Below are 16219 nucleotides of genomic sequence, written 5' to 3'. Positions count from 1 at the left end.
TGCGCAACAGCAAAAAAATCCCAAAGACATCGTTTCTACCTCTTTCACCAAAGATTTACACTCCTCAGCAAAACTTTTGTATAGCGCAAGGGGTGGTCCCGATTCCAGGTGAGGTTCAGCGGCGTCACCGACACCCGTACTCACTTGCGACCCCGAGCCTGGTCCGTTCCGGCGCCCCTGGAGCTGCCGACATCTACCCAGGAAGAGGAGAGGCCCTCCCCGCTCGGCTCCGCCTCCCAGGGCAGGGACCGGTCTAGCGAGGTGCACACCTGAGACAGGTGAGGGAGCAGGTAAACACCCGCTTTTCCGGGGCAAAGCACCTACTTTACACATATTCGCAGGATAAAAACTGCAGCTAAGGGAGGTGTGCGCTCGCCCTCACCGGTCCCAGGGCGGCTGCTGAAGCAGCCCAGCTTCGACAACTGGGCAGCCCAGCGGCCGTCCTGCCGCAGAGCGGACCTTGCGCAGCGGTTCCGACCCGGGCACTGGGGGCGGGGGTCTCGGGGTACCAGGAGGTGCCCTTGCGGACCCCGCCCAGCCCCTGATCGCGGGCCTCACCTTCGGCCGCGCGGCCCAGGTGATGGGCGCTCACCTGAATCCCAGGACTGACTCCCTACTCTCCGAGGACACTCGGGGACCCATCAGGCCCCGTCTCTCTGGCTTCAGTCTGTAGCCCCCAAAACCCCGGGACTCGGGGCTACGCCCTTTCCTGCCCTCGGGTGGTCACTCAGCAGAGGCGCGTGACCCCAGCTCTCCCCCATTGGGCCCCTCCCCTTCCAGGTGGCTCTTGGTCCCGCCCCATCCCTCCCCTCCCCGCGCCCCACCCCCCGCCCTCGGGGTGGCTCCCGGCGCCGCCTCCCGCGGGAGGCTCTGGGGCCAGACTGCGCAAGCGCGAGACTGCACTCTCGCTCCGGGTTGGGCCGGGGCAGGACTACGCGGGCGCGCATGCGCCGCGCCAGAAACGTGCCTACGTGATTAGTGGGCGCCTCTCTGAGCGCGGGAAGATGGCCGAACAGGCGACCAAGTCAGTGCTGTTCGTGTGTCTGGGTGAGACAGCGCTGATCTAGCCCCACTTTGACTTTCCTGGAGGGCTGGGAAGGGCTTCGTGCGCTCTGGGCTGCGCCGCTGGGCTGCGCCGCTGGACCGCGCCGCTGGACCAGGAACGGTGATGCGGAGGAGGCCTGAGAGGGGAGACCCGAGGGTGGCATGGGTCGGCGCCGTTGCCTGGGCAGCTCTGCAGGCGGGGTGTCCTTGACGTGCCCGGTTCTCTCTCCAAGCGGGGTCTCCTGTTCAGTCCTGTCTCCGAGTCGGATCCCCTGTCACCTGCCGAAGCCCTCTATGCAAGCCTGGACCTCTAGCTTCTGTACAGTCCTTTCTCCAAGCCCGGTTCCCTTCTCACCTGCAGCACCTGTACTCCAAGCCAGGGTTCCTGGCATTGCACTTGCCTAGAATCCCTTTTTCCCCTTCATCAGACAGACTCGAGGCCACTGGGCTGATCTGTCCTTTAAGGGCCTCCTGATGCGCCGAAACCCATGACAACACTGGTTTGCTGGCATGTTGCCTCGGCCCATGCTCACAAATGGATCTGACCTAAAGGCAGGGAAAGGGCAAAGGTTTAGGATTTCTTGGTTGTAAAAGCCAAACCAGAGAGATCTGATTCCCTAGGTCGCTGTGTAACAGCCCCATGTGCCAATATTCCTCTACATGAAAATGAAGGTATTTTTTATTTTTAATTCTTCAGGTAACTTCCAGCTCAGAATTATTTTCATTTTTAGGACTTCAACAGTTAGCCTCCCTTACTTAAAATAGAGTTCACTTTCCCTTTAGCTTTCAGGATTTTTCCTTTGATAGGGCACCTCAGTGCTTCCACCCCATCGCCTTAATTCCCCAGAGAGGACGGCGTATATGGTCAATAGTCCAGTGACTTAAAACCTTCTGATGAGTCTGCATTTCCTGCATTTCCTTCCACTCCTCTTTAGGTGCACCCTTAAAGAAGGCCACAGAAGTGTGCTCAGCGTTTCCCACTTTACCCTGTTTACCGTTTCCTACCCACACACCCTGAGGACTCCCTGTTCCCCAGGACTTCAGATGCTCAGTGTGCCTTCCGTTGTGTGCTTCTTTCTGGGAACCCATTTTGCATTTTGCCTGGAAAGCCTTTCTAAAAGGGCAGACCCAAGTATTCCCTTCTTTACTTTTTCCAGATCGTCTAGGTAGAGGTAGTTGTTCCCATGACCCTTTATAGACACCTTTCCTCACACAGATTTTATTATAATTAACTTGATAGCCTCCTGAGATTATAGCTAGATTTAGCCCTCTTGAAGGCAATAACTGTGGCTTATTTTTCTTTGTATTTCCAGCTTTAGGACAAAATATGATGCATGCTAGGTATTTGCAGAATTGAATTTCTATGAGGGGAAAAGTAAAAGGCCTCCTTGTTTCACTTTGACAGTAGGCATCATTTGAGTTTTAAGCTCTCCACTGAAGGCTGACTGATGGCTTCAACACAGTTTTTTAAAGGGCAGTTCAGCTCAGGTTGGGCATCTAATAGGATTCCATTGCCTTGTTTATTTCACTTAGTATTGTTGATTAGGCTGACATAATGCACTATGGTGGCTCTTAATGGGAGATGTCTGCTTGTAAGTATTTATCTTCAGTACTTTTTTTTTTTTTTTAAAGCAACTGCCATGGGACCAGGCACTGTTCTGAGTGCTAGGGATGTAGTGGTGAGGGAAACAGACAAAAATCCCTGTGCCTCTAGAGCTCACATTCCGTCATCAACAATCAAGGATTTGGTTAGGACAGTAAGGCAGGAAAGGGGGAGAGAAGGAGAGTGCAACTGTAAGTAGGCTGTTCAGGGGAGGGCTTACCGACAAGGTGACATTTGAGCAAAGACTTGACGGAGGTGAGGAAGCAAGTGTAGGGTATTTTGGAAAAGCACTCTGGACCCAGAGGAAGGCAGGTGAAAGATTTTGAAGTGAGGGTGCTGGCCATGTTCAAGAAACGGCTGGGAAGCTGAAGTTCTGGGCCTGGTGACCTAGTACCTTCTCAGTCAGACACTCCTCTGTACCTGAGGACTCAGAGCTAATGTGGCTGTTTTCTCAGTTCCCAGTGGATACATAAGCAGTACTGTCCTTGGTGCATAGGGGAGAAGTTACTTCCTGACATACAGTGAGTGTTCTGGGGCAGGAGTCTGCAAACTCTTTATGTAAAGAGCCAGAGAACAAATATTTTGTGCTCTGTAGGCCATGCCAAAGGTGTAGTGCAAAAGCAGCCCTAGCCAATACATAAGTGATTATGCTGGGCTGTCATTGTGTATGGACACTGGGATTTGAATTCTATGGAATATTCTCAAGATATTCTGAGTATTTTTCAACTGTTTAAAAATGTAAAAAAATTATTTTTAGCTTTGAGAACTATATACAAAGCTGGTGGGTCCTGAGCCCTAGTTTTCAGACCCACATTTAGGTTCTGCGGTGGACAGATCTGGTGAGGCCGTGTGAGGACTTGGGCTCACTGAGCGAGTTAAGCCATTGGAGGGTTTTGAGCAGAGGTGGGAATTTTAAAAAGAAGCCTTCAGCTGTTGTGTTGAGATTGGACTGAGAAGGGGTGAGGGTCACAGGAGGGAGACCCACTATTCAGAGAGTTTGTGTGTTGAACCAGAGCTTTGCCGGTGGAGGGGGTGAGACATGGAGTTCTGGGGTATTTGAGGTTGCTGTTTGCCATTTCACTTGGTAGCCTGTATGCAGGACAGTAACAACAGTACATTTCTGAAACATAAAAGTTTTATTCCTCCAAAGCGTTTATTTGGACCTGTTTCAGACTGAAGTGCAGGGAAGTGTCAGATGTATACCATCGGTAAGGGTAATAGCAGAAAAGAATGGAACTTCTTATTTTGGCAAGATTATTAAGTATTTAATGTTTTAAAGGTCTAAAGAATGTGTGCTGTTAATTGTGTCCCAGCCAGCAAACTGGGAGATGAGAGAGAGCATAGTGGTGTCAGGTTACCTTTTTCCTACAATTAACCAGTATTTAAATACTCTTCATCCTTTAAAGACCAGCCCTAATTGTTCTTTTTTTCTCATAAGAAACTTTCTTATTCTTTATGCTTTTTAGAATCTTTTCCCGTGCTCCTGTAGTATATTGCTTGTCTATCAGCATTTGTTTTCTTGTTTTGCTCCTGTAGTATATTGCTTGTCTATCAGCATTTGTTTTCTTGTTTTTATTATAGCTAATTCCGTATCTCCCATAAATACCTTGCTTAGCATGTGGTAGAAATATTTTGAGGGAAGATTTTCTGTCTTTTATCTTTCTTCCCCTGTGTAGTAAGGAATTTGACCCCATTTAATGAGAGGTCTTGCCTCTGTCCTGGCTGCTGGGAGGTAACCTTCAAACCCCTTGGAATTCCCTTGGAGTGATAGGAGTGTTTTGTGATTCAGGGATGACCCTACACAGCTTATGCTGAGGAGGTAACTCGGGTGGAGGCTGCGAGCCACACGTGGCAGGGGAAGGGGCTGGACATTGAGTTCAACCACAGGCCAGTAATTCAATCAGTTGGGCTTATTTATGAAACCCCAATAAATCCTTGGCACTGGAGCTCTGGGAGGCGTCCTGGATTGGCAGTACTCTGAGTACTGTCACACATGGGTGACGGGAATGTGACACGTCCCCAAGGACCAGAAAGTTTCCGATTTGGAACTTTCCAGAATCTTTGCTGTGCTCTCTGACTTTGGCTGGTTCTACTTTGTATCTTTTTGTGATAATAAAACTATAATCATAAGTATAGCATTTTCCTGAATTCTGCAGTCCTTCTGGAGAAATATTGAACCTGTAAGGTTCAGCTGGTTTGAAGTGAGGGTGAACTGGGGATCTGTGAACTTGCAGCTGCTGTAAGTTCTGGGCAGACTGGACAGCCTGGAGGACCATCCCTACCCCAGCTGGCTGACTTTTGGGTCCACAGCACTCAAGCAAGGGCTCCCTCCGCACAGGTCCTGCGGTAGAAGTCTGTGTGGAACTACTCTTAGGCCCAAATACATTTGCTTGTATATTTTATGAAACAATAGTCATCTTTATTATGTGCAGTATACTTGAAAATGCATATTTTAAACTCTATTCTGTTGTATTTCATTTTAAAATAGGCTGGTTGCGACCCACTTTGTTGATTTCACGACTCGCTTCTGGGTCAGTGGTAGCAAACCTGAAAAACGATGATTTTGGTCATGACTGTTCTGATTTCGGATGTCTTTGTCATTTGTACTTTGAGTACTTGGACAGTTGGTGTGAAATCATTGAGCAGGGTTGGGTCAGCTGTTCCCCCAGGTTCTGCCACGTGCTGGCAGGACGGTCACCTCAGAGAAGAGTACCTTGCTTCCCTCACATCACATGCTCACTCTGCCCCCTCCTTTTTTTTAAGGTAACATCTGTCGATCACCCATCGCAGAAGCAGTTTTCAGGAAACTTGTAACTGATCAAAACATTTCAGATACTGTAAGTACTGTTCACAACCTTAAAGAGGACAACCTGAATGGCTTTGGGGCAGAAAATTGTGAAAAAAATTCTTTTTTTCTCCTGCAGTGGAGGATAGACAGTGCAGCAACGTCCACGTATGAACTAGGAAACCCTCCTGATTATCGAGGGCAGGCTTGCATGAAGAAGCATGGTGTCCCCATGAGTCACGTTGCCCGGCAGGTACCGTACTTGACCTTGAAGGTGCACTTGTGTGTTTTGTGTTGCAGTGGGTCATTGACAGTGGCGCTGTTTCTGACTGGAACGTGGGCCGGTCGCCAGATCCGAGAGCTGTGAGCTGCCTGAGAAATCATGGCATTAACACAGTCCATAAAGCAAGACAGGTAGAAGAGACCTCGTTTAATTTCTAATACGTTGATCCCGTAACCTGAGCGGTTGTGAGAGGCTTAACCAGACTTATGTATAATGAGTGCGTTTATTTGAGTCTGTTTATTTAGGGTCGGCCTAACCAGCCACAATACACCCATTCTGGTTCCACAGTTCTGAAAGGTTTGCATGGTCTTGGAATTGACTTGTTAAAATGCATGGTCGAGAGAGCCCTGGCTAAGAGCTGGCAGACCTGAGCTGGCATCGCCCTTTTTTCTGTGCGTGAGGTCTTTAAACTTTTAAGCCCTGGTGACTTAGTCTGCTTCCATTACTAGGTCGTTGTTAGAATAAATTTCGGTTGTAAATACAGAAACATATTGCCAACTGTGGAGTGCCTTAGAAGTACCGGATAGCGCTGATATTATTATGGGTGCATAGCCTGCACACCAGCAGTAGTACTTCTGGGTTTGGTTCTGGAATGCGGCCCAGCAGAACGTCCTGCGAGGAGGTTGGTGTGCCTTATCTGCTCTGCAGGGTGGAAGCCGCCAGCTGGATGTGCTCTTGCACTTTTGAGATATGGCCAGTGTAATGGAGGCTGCATTTTAAATTGTAACTCATTTAAATAGCCACTTGGTCTGGTGGGCACGTTATTGGGCTACAGGGTTCTAGACTCCCGTGGAAGCCCGGAAGGGGGGTTCTGAGGTTTTCATGGCAGCATTCGTGGTGAGACGTCGGGGTCCGTAGGCGGCCCGTCCAGTCCCTCCCAGTCTAGGAGCTGCTGTGGGTGCTCGTGCCGGCACCTTCTGTAACCACGGGGACCAGCTGCTACAGAAACACGCTTCGTTTCTGACTAGCGTGTTGTTCTAAATCCAAATCAATCGGATTTTTTAAAAACCTCGCTAAAATCTGCTGACTTCCTTTTGTATCCATCCTGACAAAATGTAGGCTCTGTAGGCCAAGGAGGGTCATGGCTTAGTGTCACATGAGCTTTTGAGGCCTTCAGAGTGAGAAGCCAAATATTGTGAAAATCAGTCGTCAGATACATTGCATGTTTGTAAGTGTGGATGGCAGCGTGAGAACTATAATTTAGGATTAGTGCTCGGATCAGAACTTTTTGTAAGACTGGATAAAGATTCCTTAGTCGTTGTTATACTAAATTTTGTCTCTATTTAAAACTTTGCAGATTGCTTTGCCATATAACATCGTATTTTAAATTTTGGTCGTTCTCAAATTTTATCAATTACGGAAAGGAGTGGTTGGTAAACACATTTTGCAGGTCAGGAAACAGTTCTGGAGAGAAAATAAATGACTTATTGAAGGTTATGCAGCTGCAAAGTGGTAGGACTTGGATTTAATTACAGGTTTATTTGTTGAGGTGTGAGCCAGAAAATTCACAAAACAAAATGACTATAGAAACACTTTGAATATGTTAATAATGCCTCAGAAATTAGTAATGCACACATTATTTTTGACTTAGATAACTGAGATCTGTGAACTAGTTTCTGGCTACATCAGTTGACTCTGCATGTTAACAATTTACTATTTAAATTAACTATTTTAAGGACCCTTTCTTAAGTGGAATTTTCATTGGAGATTAAACATTTTTTATATCATTTGTCCATTCTAGTCTTTTCAGGGTTGTACATACCTTGCCAGTTTCTATTTTGTTTTTTAAATAATGTAGATTTATTTTGAGTAGACCTTCAGAATTATGAGCAATCATACTTCCATGTTTTCTGCTTTTAAGATCAGATTATTTTTCATACACTAAGTTTATAATAAAAGTGGGTACCAATGAAATATTTTAAATACACATGCCTTAAAAAAACAAAGCTAGAAAGTTACTGCTTATGAAATTATTACCAGTTTTAGAAGTAGTACTTCCACATGACCTATTTTTTCTTTTGTTGCTTTTAAGAAAATTTTCTCAGCAATGATTTTTTTAAAAATGTGCAAGTCCTAGTAGGATATGTCAGTATCACGTCAGATCTTTGTTATTTTTTAGCATTTTCTAATGTTTACAGATTTCCTCTTTAGTGAGTATCATAATTTGTATGAGAACTATTCTAATATTTCGATTAAACCTGGGTTTTATAGACAGAATACATTCAGGGTACTTTTTTCTTTTTAGCGCATGTAACCATTTCTCTGGAGTATGTGAACTCTCACATCCGGTTAGTTCTGTGGGGATGTTTACTTTATCATACATTCTTTCCCTTTCCAGTAAACTTTATGTGACATATGCACAGATGTCAGGGTGCTCAGTGCATCTTATGGCACGACCAGCTCTACTCCCTCTACTCCAGAGGTCACCACTCAAAATGCCGTCTACCTTTTCCGCTTTATGGCAGTGGAATCCTATAGTGTGTATACTTCTGTCAGCTTTTCCTTTGTGAGATTCTCCGTATTGTTGCTCATAGCAAAGCTTAGTCATCCTCATTTGTGGACTCAGTATCATTTTACAGTTAGGCTACAGTTTATTATCAGTTCCACTCTTGATGAACACTCGGTTGTTTCTAGTTTGGGGCTGAGTCCACTGAATATTTTTGTATGTGTGCAGTTCTGTTGGGTTGGATACACACCTGGCATCACACACTGTGTCAGGGTCGAGCAGCCTCATAAAACAAGTTGGCTAATGTTTCTTTTCTCTTCGGTTAAAAAACTTTTGTCAAACAATGATGGTATTTCTACCTTAACTGTTTGGAAGGATTCATCTAATGCATTGTCCTTTGGTTGCTTCCTGCAGTTGCTGTCGTTTTCTTCTGCTGTCTTTAGCTTTTCTTTGGTGTGTAGTTACCAGCAGTTTTATGTGGTCAGATTCACTTCCTGAATTTGTGTCTTGATGGTTTTCATCAGTGCTGGAAGATTCTGGGCTGTTATCTTTGTCTACTTTTCTTCCCCTCATTCTTCTGAGATTCAGCCTAAATGTATTTTGAACATAAATTTCTTGTGCTTTTTCTACTTTCTCCATCCTTTTTTTCACTCTGTTTTTCAGTCTGAGATTTTCCTCCTGACCTGTTTTGTGATGTACAAATCTTTCTGTTTTCAAACAGTCCATAAGCCTCTATTTATTGAATATTTAGTGTCTGTTACTTTATTTAATTCTTTAAGTTTTATTTGATCTTTTAAATTGACTCCAGCTCTCTGGTGAAATTCTACATCTTGCCCTATATTTTCGTGAACAACTCCGATCACAGTTATTTTACACTGTGATAGCCTGATACCTGGGTCATCTGTGAGTCTGCTTTTCTTTCTTTTCCTCTTTGTTGTATTGCTCGGCATGCTTGCTAGTTTGGATTAAATGCGGAGCATGATGTATAGACAACGTAGAAGCTTTGGGTGAAGGACCTTCGCCCCCAGGTGGCTCCGCTTTGGTGGGGCAGGGATTGGTTTGGAGCTGACTGGTTTCTGGGCCTGCCTCGCGGGGCTCGGGCTGTGCTGGACGGGCCCCTCTCCAGTGAACTTCCAGGAGCCCCCCTGCCGGGGAGGCGTTCAGCACACAGGGCTGTTCCTGTTTAGCAGCTTCTGAAGTAGTTCTTCCCTCCCCACTGAGTCTGCTGCGTGCGGCCTTCCACTTGTTCTCTTGGCTTCTTCCTCTGAATAGTTTAGGAACTTGGCAGATGCTCTGAGGAGAAGACGTGTGGTGTCTGCTTCACCTCCGGCATCTCCATCCGGTGAGGTTGCCCACTGGCCCTTTGGTGCTCCTGCCTTCCATCAGCGGCCTTCTGCCCAGGCTTCTCGTGACCTGGGAGGCCGGGTGGTTTGACCCACGCGATGCTGAGCACCCCTTTCATCCCCCATCGTGACGATCACGATGTCCTCAGACGTTGCTAACAGCCCCTCCTGTGAGAGTCTAAAGCACAGTCCCCAAAGTGGGTTCCAGGGACCCCTAGGCCCGTGAGGTCAAAATGTGTGAGTCAGGGATCCATTCAAAGGCTCAGACTAACCATAACCAGTGAGCTTGGACAGAGTAGGAAAAGTTTGCTCGTATGTTTTCATGTTCTGCATTGCAAATAACCTGTAAGAAACCACTGCTAATGAGCTTTGGTGTTGTATCAGAGAATATCCACAGTTACACAATGGCTGTTAAAATACTGCTTTTAAGCTACGTACTTGTGTGAGGCTGGTTTTGCATATTTCAGCAGATCAAATGCAGAAGCACAGAAGAGAACCGTCTGCCTTGAGTAAGCAGACATTAAAGAGATTTGCAAAAATGTAAAACAGTGCCACTCTCCTCCCTAAGTTTGAGTGTGGAAAATAGAGCTGTTTTTCATTTATAAAAATGTTATAATAACAGGTAATGAATTTTTATTATTTTTAAGTGAATAATAAGTGTTATAAAAATTTCACTTTTAATAGCTTTGGTGAATATTGGTACAATAGATAAAACCCTAAGTAACAAGTTGTTTAGACGGAAGGCCTAAATAATTTTAAGAGTTAAAAATTTCTGCATCCAGGAAGTTTGAGATCTCTCTTCCGAGCTCTAGCCAGGGCCCAGGATCAGCAAGTCCTCTTGAGGGCGGGGGCAAGACGCCAGCTGCCCTTTGTGGCCGGTCAGCCCTCGCAGGTAGCCAGGCTTATCTGTAGCAGCAGAGGGCCCGCCAATTTGCATACCTGGTCCTGTGCACGCAGTTGGGATTTTGGCCTTTCTGAGCCTGGCTGTCATGGGAGCACGTTAATGATTGTGCAGAAGTGTTTAGTTTTGATGGGCGTTTTCTACTTTTTTTCTGGCAATAGGGTTGTTTTGCCACAAGCTATTTCATTTATAGCTGCAAGCGGAAATCCTTTACCATGCATTCTTTATAAGATGTTAATTATAGCTGTTCCTCTTCCACAGTCATTTTAACATCTAAACATCATGTAGCTCCATGTAGCTGTCAGTTACTAAGTCTTTCTTAGGATCTGCAATCGCAGTCATTCCAAAATTAAAAACAATGTTTAATATTTAATCTCAGGACATTTCTCAGACAACTAATTTGGGGAAATAACTTGTAATATTTGTTCTAATAGATTTTAAAATAAGCTAGTACCTTGGGAATGTGTTAGCAAAATTTGGTCCCAGTACTTTATTAATGTGCTACACTAAAAATTAATGCAAGTGCATACTAAGAGCCAAAATTTATTATTTTTAACAGAATAGTGAGTATATTTCTGGTTCTTCTGCAGCACTGATTATAGTAGAGTGTCACTACTCTGTTTAACCAGGTATTCAAAATCTTTGTAGTTTCATTGTGCCACTATATTTTAGAGGATTTTTTTAGTGATGAAGATGAGTATTCAAAGCATTCTTAGAAATTATTTCCATCCTTGATTACGGCATGTTTCCCTTCCTTCCTTCCCATCTGCCTACCATTTTTTTAATTGAAGTATAGTTAATTTACAATGCTGTGTTAGTTTCAGGTGTACAGCAGAGTGATTCAGTTATATATATATATATATTTTTTTTCCGATTCTTTTCCCTTATAGCTTATTAAAATTGAATATAGTTGTTCCTTTCTTATTCTGTTATTACTTATACTAATAAAAATCATAAGAGAGTTTTTGTTTATATTTTAGTGAGCTCATGTTTATGAATTATGTCAGAAAACAGTGCACAGTTCGGGTGAGAATTAGTAACAGTGCTGAGTGGCGCTCTCTTCTGTGTCATGTCCAAGTTACGGATATTTAGTCAGAATAGAGAAGATCCAGAGATTCAGTTCCTCATGTGTTTCTTTCTTGTGAGCCTGACCACCCTCTACCTCAAATGTTGTCTTCCTCTCTGCCCTCTTTTCTGCTTTATTTTTCTGTGAGGCATTGTCACTCCTGAGAGCTGCCCACCCTGCGTAGGAGGGAAGCCCCACGAGGACAGCCGCCAGTGCTGCAGTTGCTCCATGTCACTGGGGCTGAGGATGAGTACTTTGGGAATGAAAAATAGGGCTCAGACACGGAACATTTTATTAAGTTAACTGAATTATACTTTGTTTCTAAGAAGTCGAAGATGAAGTATAAACTTTGCATCCACACATTATACTATTTATGATTATTCTAGGGAACTGTATAAAATAAAATTTATTTGCAATACAATTTTAGGAAATCAGGTTAACTGTTTAAAGTACCTTAATTGATTTATAACTTAATAAGTGAGTAGCAGATTCAAGTATAGCCTTTTTTTTTTATTTTTTTAAGGTTCTGTTTTGGATCCTCTAGGCTTGATTGGTCTAAACGTAAACATTATGTTTTCACTTCTCATTTACTTTTAGGTTACCAAAGAAGACTTTGCCACTTTTGATTATATACTATGTATGGATGAAAGCAACCTGAGGTAATCGTATTTTTAAAGGTTATTTCTCTTCAACTCGGTTCAGTAATAGGCTAGGCAGTTTGTTGTCCAAAATGACTTTTCTAGTACCTTAAACTTGTAATATATAATGATGGTCACAACATGTGGAAGTACTTATTTAGAATAGTAAGAAATCCAGGGAATAATTTAGAATTGAAGTCTCATAGATCTGTTTACACTTAGACACACCCTTTGGTAAGGAAAAGTCTGATATATAAGGTGATGCTTTGTTTTGCAGGAGAATGAGTTTGTTATTGCTGTAATGAATCATGGCCAGCATGGTGTTGTATTGTGTTTCTCATCTTATTCCCCCTTACAGCTGCCTCACAGCAACCCCCAAAAAAAGACTAACAGAAAAGAAGACGTTTTAGTTCATTTAAATTGTTGATTGCCTTAATCAATTTAAAAAACAAAAACTGTCAGATTAAGGTATTAGGTAAAAATGGCTAAGACTGGTGCGTATCGTGTGCTGTGCACGCCAAAGCCCTTCCTCTGAAGGTTTGCTCTGTTGCTCCGTCTTATCAGAGAGGAATTCGAGGCACAGAGAGGTTACGTTACTTGCCCAAGGTCACAGATTCAGTGGTGGGTGTGTTGGAATTTTAGCCTAGGCTCTGTGAGGCATGAGTCACACTCACCACCGTGCCCTATCGCCTCACTTGTGCGTTTGACCTCAGGGGACATGGATCTGGGCAACAAGGAGCTTGGTGTGGCATTTCTTCAGCCAGGCACTGGTAACCAATGATGAGAGCGTTTTCCTGGGCCTCTCCTCCTGAAGTCTGAGGTGGGCTTACATGTATTATGGGCTTCATGTATTCAAATTAAACCTAACAAACAATATGATACAATGTGACCATGCAAAGATAAATGAATACGATGTATTTTACAAATATAGAGGCAGACTCGGGCTAAGTGACCAAAGGGAATGTATGAGCAGACCATGCACCAGTTGCAAGACGGGCACCGTGCTGCCTGTCACACAGTAGGTCTTGCTGAGTGAGATGCCTCAGCAGTGCGCCTGCAGGGCCCTTGGTGTCTGCCCTCACCGAAAGGACAGAGACGAGCCCGCGGTGTGAGCGCAGGACCACACTGCCTTGCTTCCCTGCTAACCCGTAAATGTTGCGTGTGTTTGATTAACAGAAACTCTTTCCTTTAGTCACTGTCGTAGGGTGGACAGGTACGGATGCAACAGGCTTACCTAGGTTTTCATTAATCACGAACTGCGTTAAAATACATAGATTTTCTATTTTTGTTTTTCACTTGTTAGTTTTGTTTTGTCCACATTTTTCTCAGTTACAGAATAGCTCATCAGTATCATCAACAGTGTCTTGTTAGAGAACTCTGTGTGGCACCCTGTCTACTAATGAAATGTCCAGACGTGGTTGGCACTTGGTGGTGCAGCCCGAGCCACCCCTGCTCCCACCTGCCCTTCACGTTTCAGCCTCGGTGGCTTCCTGGGGAGGGTCTGTGCTCTGAGGCCTCGCGGGTTTCCCGTTAGACTCTGTTGTCCCCCATAGAGATTTGGTAACCAAATGCAGGAACAGTCCACACGAAGCTCAGTGAGAAAGCTGAGGTGGGAGATGGGCGCGTGGAGTGGGTGCAAGGACCACCGTCAGGACACCTTAGCGTGGAACCTCCCGCCCTCTGGGACTTGGTTCTCATGGCGTTTTGCGTTCCACTCTGTCACCGTGTCAGGAGAATGCTGATTATTGTCTGGCTCAAAGCTGTACGTTTCGTGTAAATCCCCTGCTGTTGCGAGCTCCCTTGCCTGAGACACAGAGCCCCAGACTGCAGCCCCAGGGAGGGCCGTGCAGAGCTGCCGAGTGTTTGATTTCCTCTTTAAATCAGGTCACTTTTGCTGGATTTTGATATAGGTGCTTCATAAAACCCTAGCAGACGTCCCAGTTTAACTTGAAACCATAGATCAGAAAACTGAGTTCATGTTTCAATTTTACAGAGATTTGAATAGGAAAAGTAATCAAGTTAAAAACTGCAGAGCGAGAATTGAACTACTTGGGAGCTACGATCCACAGAAAAAGCTCATCATTGAAGACCCTTATTATGTAAGTATGGTTCTCACTTCCATCCTGCGGTTCACGGGTAGGGATAACGTAAACACCAGCCTGTCTGTGTGCCCTCACGTTGGGAGTCGGAGGCAGACTCCTGAAGGGCCTTTTCCTTACGCAGGCTTCGTTACTCTTCCTTTTCCCTGTCTTTTCAGGGTAATGAAGCTGACTTTGAGACCGTCTACCAGCAGTGTGTGCGGTGCTGCAGAGCCTTCCTGGAGAAGGTTCGCTGACCCGGGTCCAGCCCTGCCGCGGCCCAGGCTCGTTCCCACAGGCCCGCATTCTCAGTCAGGTGTCACGGTGTCGCCATTCCCTAGCCAAGGCCACAGCCCTTTTCTCAGTTGACTCACTGTTTCTTACCTTAAAAATAATTGTAGATGGAAACCAGTTGTTGCGTTTGGTGGACGAATAAATAAAAAATTTTGATTCAGCCAGTTTATGGGGTAAGTGTTCTTAGACTGGTTGAACCTCCCACTTTGCCCCAGTTACAAAAATAGTGGAACAAAGAAAATCGCAGAGCAGCAAAATAGAACACAATGAAGTAAAGCATCACTGTAAGGCTCGGCAGCATCTGAGCCATCGGCACTTCCAGGAATCTGCACTACCTCTTCCCTCTGTGTGGACGGGGCCCCTGCCCTGCACTCCCTCTTGATGCCAGGGCCTGGTGTCCAGTGATGTTGGCGAGAAGTGTTCACACACAGGCACAGTGCACACTTGTGCATTGACAGGACGGGAAGGAGGAAGATTTGCGTGACTCGTCTTCAGCACCTTCACTCCTTAGTTTGTGTCTGTCTAGTTGATTTCATAAGGAAGTCACCTTATGTGTTCCTGTTTGAACCACTTTGCCTCTGGAAATGTAATTATGTCCGGGAAGAAGGACACTTGTGTGCTGGTTTACCTTAGGGTCAGTGTGGGGACCACGTCTGCTTTACATGCATGTGATTAACCTGAATGTCAAATATAGATCAGCTTAGGTGGGAAAAAATAAGTGGGAAAAAAGTCCTTTTATGTTGGAATGCTTAAATATTGATATGTTAAGTATTCTTTTATCAGTGCTTAGTTTATAGGCAAATATAGGTAATTTCTGTGCACTTGGAGATAACTGATCTAAAATTCATATGAATATATGTCAGAAAAGATTGTTTTCAAATAAACTGGGGAAATTACAAAATTACAGCTAAGTACAAGTCTGGTGTCTGCCTGTTTTTCTACTGGCAGGTGGGGAAGAATCAGAAAGCATTGCCTCCACTGTCCCTTTTGGATGATGTGTGATGTGTGCCTGTCTGCCCCGTGCCGGGCAGCACCCTAAGCAGCGTAAGTGCCTAAGTAAGCACGTTGCTTCCACTCAAGTAATCTGTTCATGGGAGAAGCTGGCAGCCCTGCAGCCACAGCAGCCTTGCCTGCGCCCCATCCTTAGTGGAGTGTGGCTTCTCCTTGGGGCCAGCACCCCAAGGCAGACCCCTGTGGATGGCTAGATGAGGGACAGCTTTTCTTCTCTCGGTCTTCACCCCAGTTCATCGTTGATGACCCGAAGTCCCGGGAGGACTCTGGGTCACAGATCGGTCTGAGTGACGGTCGCTCAGAAGCAGGGAGAGTTCAGAGGAACGGCTTCTGGTCCTCAGTATCACAGGGGCCTCAGACGGGGGACCTTCAGTCCTGAGCTTACTCGGGCCTGAGGGATGAGCAAGGTGTCTTTCCCACCAGGCCACCGGGGGCGGCAGACTCAGGGACACCGGGGAGGCAGCGGCAAGAAGGCTGGCCAGGCGTGTGTGTGGTGGCCTGCGGGATCGCTCCATGAGGGCTTATCCTGAAACGTGGGAGGATTGAGAATTTGATAATGGTAGCTTTAAAAAGTAAAGAATTGAGGGAAAAAGTCGACCTGCAACTAGGAAACAGGAAAGTAAAGCACTTCAAAAATTACACCCTAGTGCCCTAATCGTTCAGTAATTGCTTAATACTCTCAAAGTAAGGAAATTTCTTACTCTTTTCTGTTCCTTTATGTTGATGA

At 45.3% G+C, this 16219-nt stretch overlaps 2 protein-coding genes across 6 annotated transcripts in view; one reads left to right on the top strand and one right to left on the bottom strand.

Moving 5' to 3' along the window:
* Window positions 1-730, bottom strand: part of SH3YL1 (SH3 and SYLF domain containing 1) — a 46286-nt gene extending 45556 nt beyond the window's left edge. Inside the window, exons 1-2 of one of the 3 annotated variants that reach the window (XM_060168681.1) lie at window positions 593-730; window positions 145-269 (exon numbers count right to left, since the gene is read on the bottom strand). In XM_060168681.1, coding sequence (XP_060024664.1) covers window positions 145-193 — 49 coding nt within the window. In that variant the 5' untranslated portion in view covers window positions 194-269; window positions 593-730. Of the gene's footprint in view, window positions 1-144; window positions 520-592 lie in introns of those variants that run through there. The other 2 variants (XM_060168682.1, XM_060168680.1) reach the window with 2 other exon arrangements.
* A 186-nt stretch (window positions 731-916) lies between these two features.
* On the top strand, window positions 917-14641 carry ACP1 (acid phosphatase 1). 3 transcript variants are annotated; one of them, XM_060169169.1, is made up of 6 exons: window positions 917-1047; window positions 5411-5484; window positions 5733-5846; window positions 12069-12130; window positions 14103-14208; window positions 14367-14641. In XM_060169169.1, the coding sequence occupies exons 1-6, from the start codon at window positions 1005-1007 to the stop codon at window positions 14442-14444; spliced, it is 477 nt and encodes a 158-aa protein (XP_060025152.1). In that variant the 5' UTR covers window positions 917-1004; the 3' UTR covers window positions 14445-14641. The 3 variants fall into 3 exon arrangements, 2 of the variants coding, with proteins under 2 accessions (XP_060025152.1, XP_060025151.1); XM_060169168.1 differs by lacking the exon at window positions 5733-5846 and adding an exon at window positions 5572-5685; XR_009544101.1 differs by lacking the exon at window positions 14367-14641 and having other exon boundaries at window positions 5572-5846; window positions 14103-14179.
* The last annotated feature ends 1578 nt before the right edge of the window (window positions 14642-16219 follow it).

The sequence above is a fragment of the Lagenorhynchus albirostris genome, chromosome 13, assembly GCF_949774975.1.
Source record: "Lagenorhynchus albirostris chromosome 13, mLagAlb1.1, whole genome shotgun sequence".
Taxonomy (NCBI): Eukaryota; Metazoa; Chordata; class Mammalia; order Artiodactyla; family Delphinidae; genus Lagenorhynchus; species Lagenorhynchus albirostris.
Note: the sequence above shows the minus strand (reverse complement) of the source record. Positions and strands in the feature narration are given on the sequence as shown.